Source organism: Buceros rhinoceros, unplaced genomic scaffold, assembly GCF_000710305.1.
Source record: "Buceros rhinoceros silvestris isolate BGI_N320 unplaced genomic scaffold, ASM71030v1 scaffold30567, whole genome shotgun sequence".
NCBI lineage: Eukaryota > Metazoa > Chordata > Aves > Bucerotiformes > Bucerotidae > Buceros > Buceros rhinoceros.
In genome coordinates, this window is record NW_010420882.1 from 12454 (window position 1) to 14689 (window position 2236).

The 2236-nt window shown below is 61.6% G+C and overlaps 1 protein-coding gene across 1 annotated transcript in view; it reads left to right on the forward strand.

Moving 5' to 3' along the window:
* Positions 1-1962, forward strand: part of LOC104496370 (transmembrane protease serine 4-like) — a gene marked incomplete at its 3' end in the record, with an annotated part of 8080 nt that extends 6118 nt beyond the window's left edge. Inside the window, 3 exon segments of the mRNA XM_010139475.1 lie at positions 777-878; positions 1003-1043; positions 1803-1962. Of these exon segments, the coding sequence (XP_010137777.1) occupies positions 777-878; positions 1003-1043; positions 1803-1962 (303 nt within the window).
* Between the last annotated feature and the right edge of the window lie 274 nt (positions 1963-2236).

Genomic DNA, 2236 nt, shown 5'->3' on the forward strand with positions numbered 1-2236 from the left:
CTGTGGGCAGGGCTGGGTCCTTCCACCTGCAGCAGAGCTCCACATCACCCACCCATGGCCCCCTGGTTTGCAGCGCTGTATCCAGCTACAGCTGCTTCAAGCTGGGAGTCGGAGACGAGCTCGCTAGCCCTGCACGTCTGGTACCAGCCCTGGCTTAAGGGAGAGGCTGAGTTAAGTTAGGGGTACACTAGGGAGCGGATGGGTGCTGGTGTTTCAGCCCAGACTGAGCCCAAGATGCTATTTCCAGTTCCAAAAAATCAGGAACTGGGGCTTTGAGCACAGACCCCAAATGTCACAGGAGGTAACTGCAGGGACACCCCTGAGGTCCCCACACCTCCCTGAATAGCAGGGAGCAGTCTCCCTTCCTTCAGTATGCTCCTGTCCCTGTCCTGGGCTCTGTGGCCAGACCCCAGCCTACCCCCAGCCCCGCGGGGCTGCAGCACTGCCCGCTTTGGCATCCCTGTCCCAAGGGATCCCCTCTTTCTGTGGGGTCCCCTGGGCACAGGGGTGACATTCCCTCCCTCAGCTCTGGCTTCCTCCCCAGCTCTCGGCTGGGACCACAGGCAAACGTTTAGGACTCACCTGTAAAGCTTCAGTCCCTAAAGTCTCAGAACAGGCTTATACCATCCTTGGCTCAGTCTGAGCCAGAGCCACCACGTTTCCAGGCTCCCAGGTGTGCTCAGGCCCCAGTGTCCTTTCCCAGTGCCCCACTGGCCGCGTGGGCAGGTCTGCGCAGCCCCAGGTGTGCTTGCTGAGCTGTGCCCCGTGTCTTTCAGCATCCCCACTTTCCGGGCGGTGGAGGTGGGCACGGGGCAGCCCCTGCCTCCCCGCGAGGTTGTGCTGAGCAACGGCAGCCTCCAGATGCTGGAGCCGGGCAGGTAAGTGGTGGGGCTGTGCCGGGGTAGCTGTCGCATCCCTTGCCCTGCGTGGGAATGTACCGTGTCTGGCCACAGAGCTGGAGCCTTTCCTCAGCCACAACCGCCCTTTTCCTCCCTCTTCCAGGAAATGCCTCTCTGGATCGGTTGTTTCGCTCTCTTGCTCCCGTAAGTATCAGGACACTGTTTGCACCCTCTGGGCACACAGGCCCTCGTGCCACTCCAGGTGCTCGCTCCTGGCATGGCCCGTGGGCTGTTCTGCGGCTGCAGGAGCTTGGCTCTGGCCCCTTTCCTCAGCCACAACCGCCCTTTTCCTCCCTCTTCCAGGAAATGCCTCTCTGGATCGGTTGTTTCGCTCTCTTGCTCCCGTAAGTATCAGGACACTGTTTGCACCCTCTGGGCACACAGGCCCTCGTGCCACTCCAGGTGCTCGCTCCTGGCATGGCCCGTGGGCTGTTCTGCGGCTGCAGGAGCTTGGCTCTGGCCCAAGCCCTGGCCCTCCCTTGTTCCTGCACTGTTTGCATGAGAAAAGTTGGGTTTAATTACTGCTAGCCTTCCCCTTAAGCCAGTATAAACCTCCCAGAAATGAAACGCCTAAGAGAGGCTTATCCGGCTGCCTGGATGGGTTTACTTTTGCTCATGAATTACCCTGATTAAACTAATCAGCCTGGTGGGCTGCAGGAGGCAAGGAGCAGATGAGGCAATTCCAGCAAGCCAGGTCGATGTGCAAACAGAGAACAAAACACGGTCTGCCAAGCATCCCATGAAGGGGTGACATAGGCAGTGCCATGGGGGTGGCCACGCTCCCCTCCCTGGGGGGCGCAGAAGCCTCTGTCCGCTCCCACCCCGGGATGGAGGCGGCCAGGCGGGTGCTCTGTCCCTCCCCACCACCCAGCTAACCTGTTGTTCATGGCTGCCCGGCAGAAGACTGCGGGGAGAGCACACGGACTCCACGTGTGCTGGGCGGGAGCCCGGCCGCCATCGAGGCTTGGCCGTTGCAGGTCAGCCTGCAGTACAGGAAGGAGCATATCTGCGGCGGCAGCATCATCGAGCCCCGCTGGGTCCTCACCGCAGCCCACTGCTTCAAGTGAGTCGTTGACCGCCCCGCTGCGGCGCCCCAGCCAGCTGGCACCCACGGGCCGGGACTGGGTGGGCTCCTCAAGGCCAGGCTGGGTCCCTCTGGGTTGAGCCACGCATTGCTTAGACATCCTGCAACTAACAGAGCTTCGGGCCACGGCGGCTGGCTGATGCCGAGCAGGGCAGCGCGTAGGCAGGGCTTTGCTGCCTGTCCCCACAGCAGAGTCGCGGAGGGGAAGGGGAAGCAGTTAACAGACGTGTCTATACACAGGAAACACCCCAAC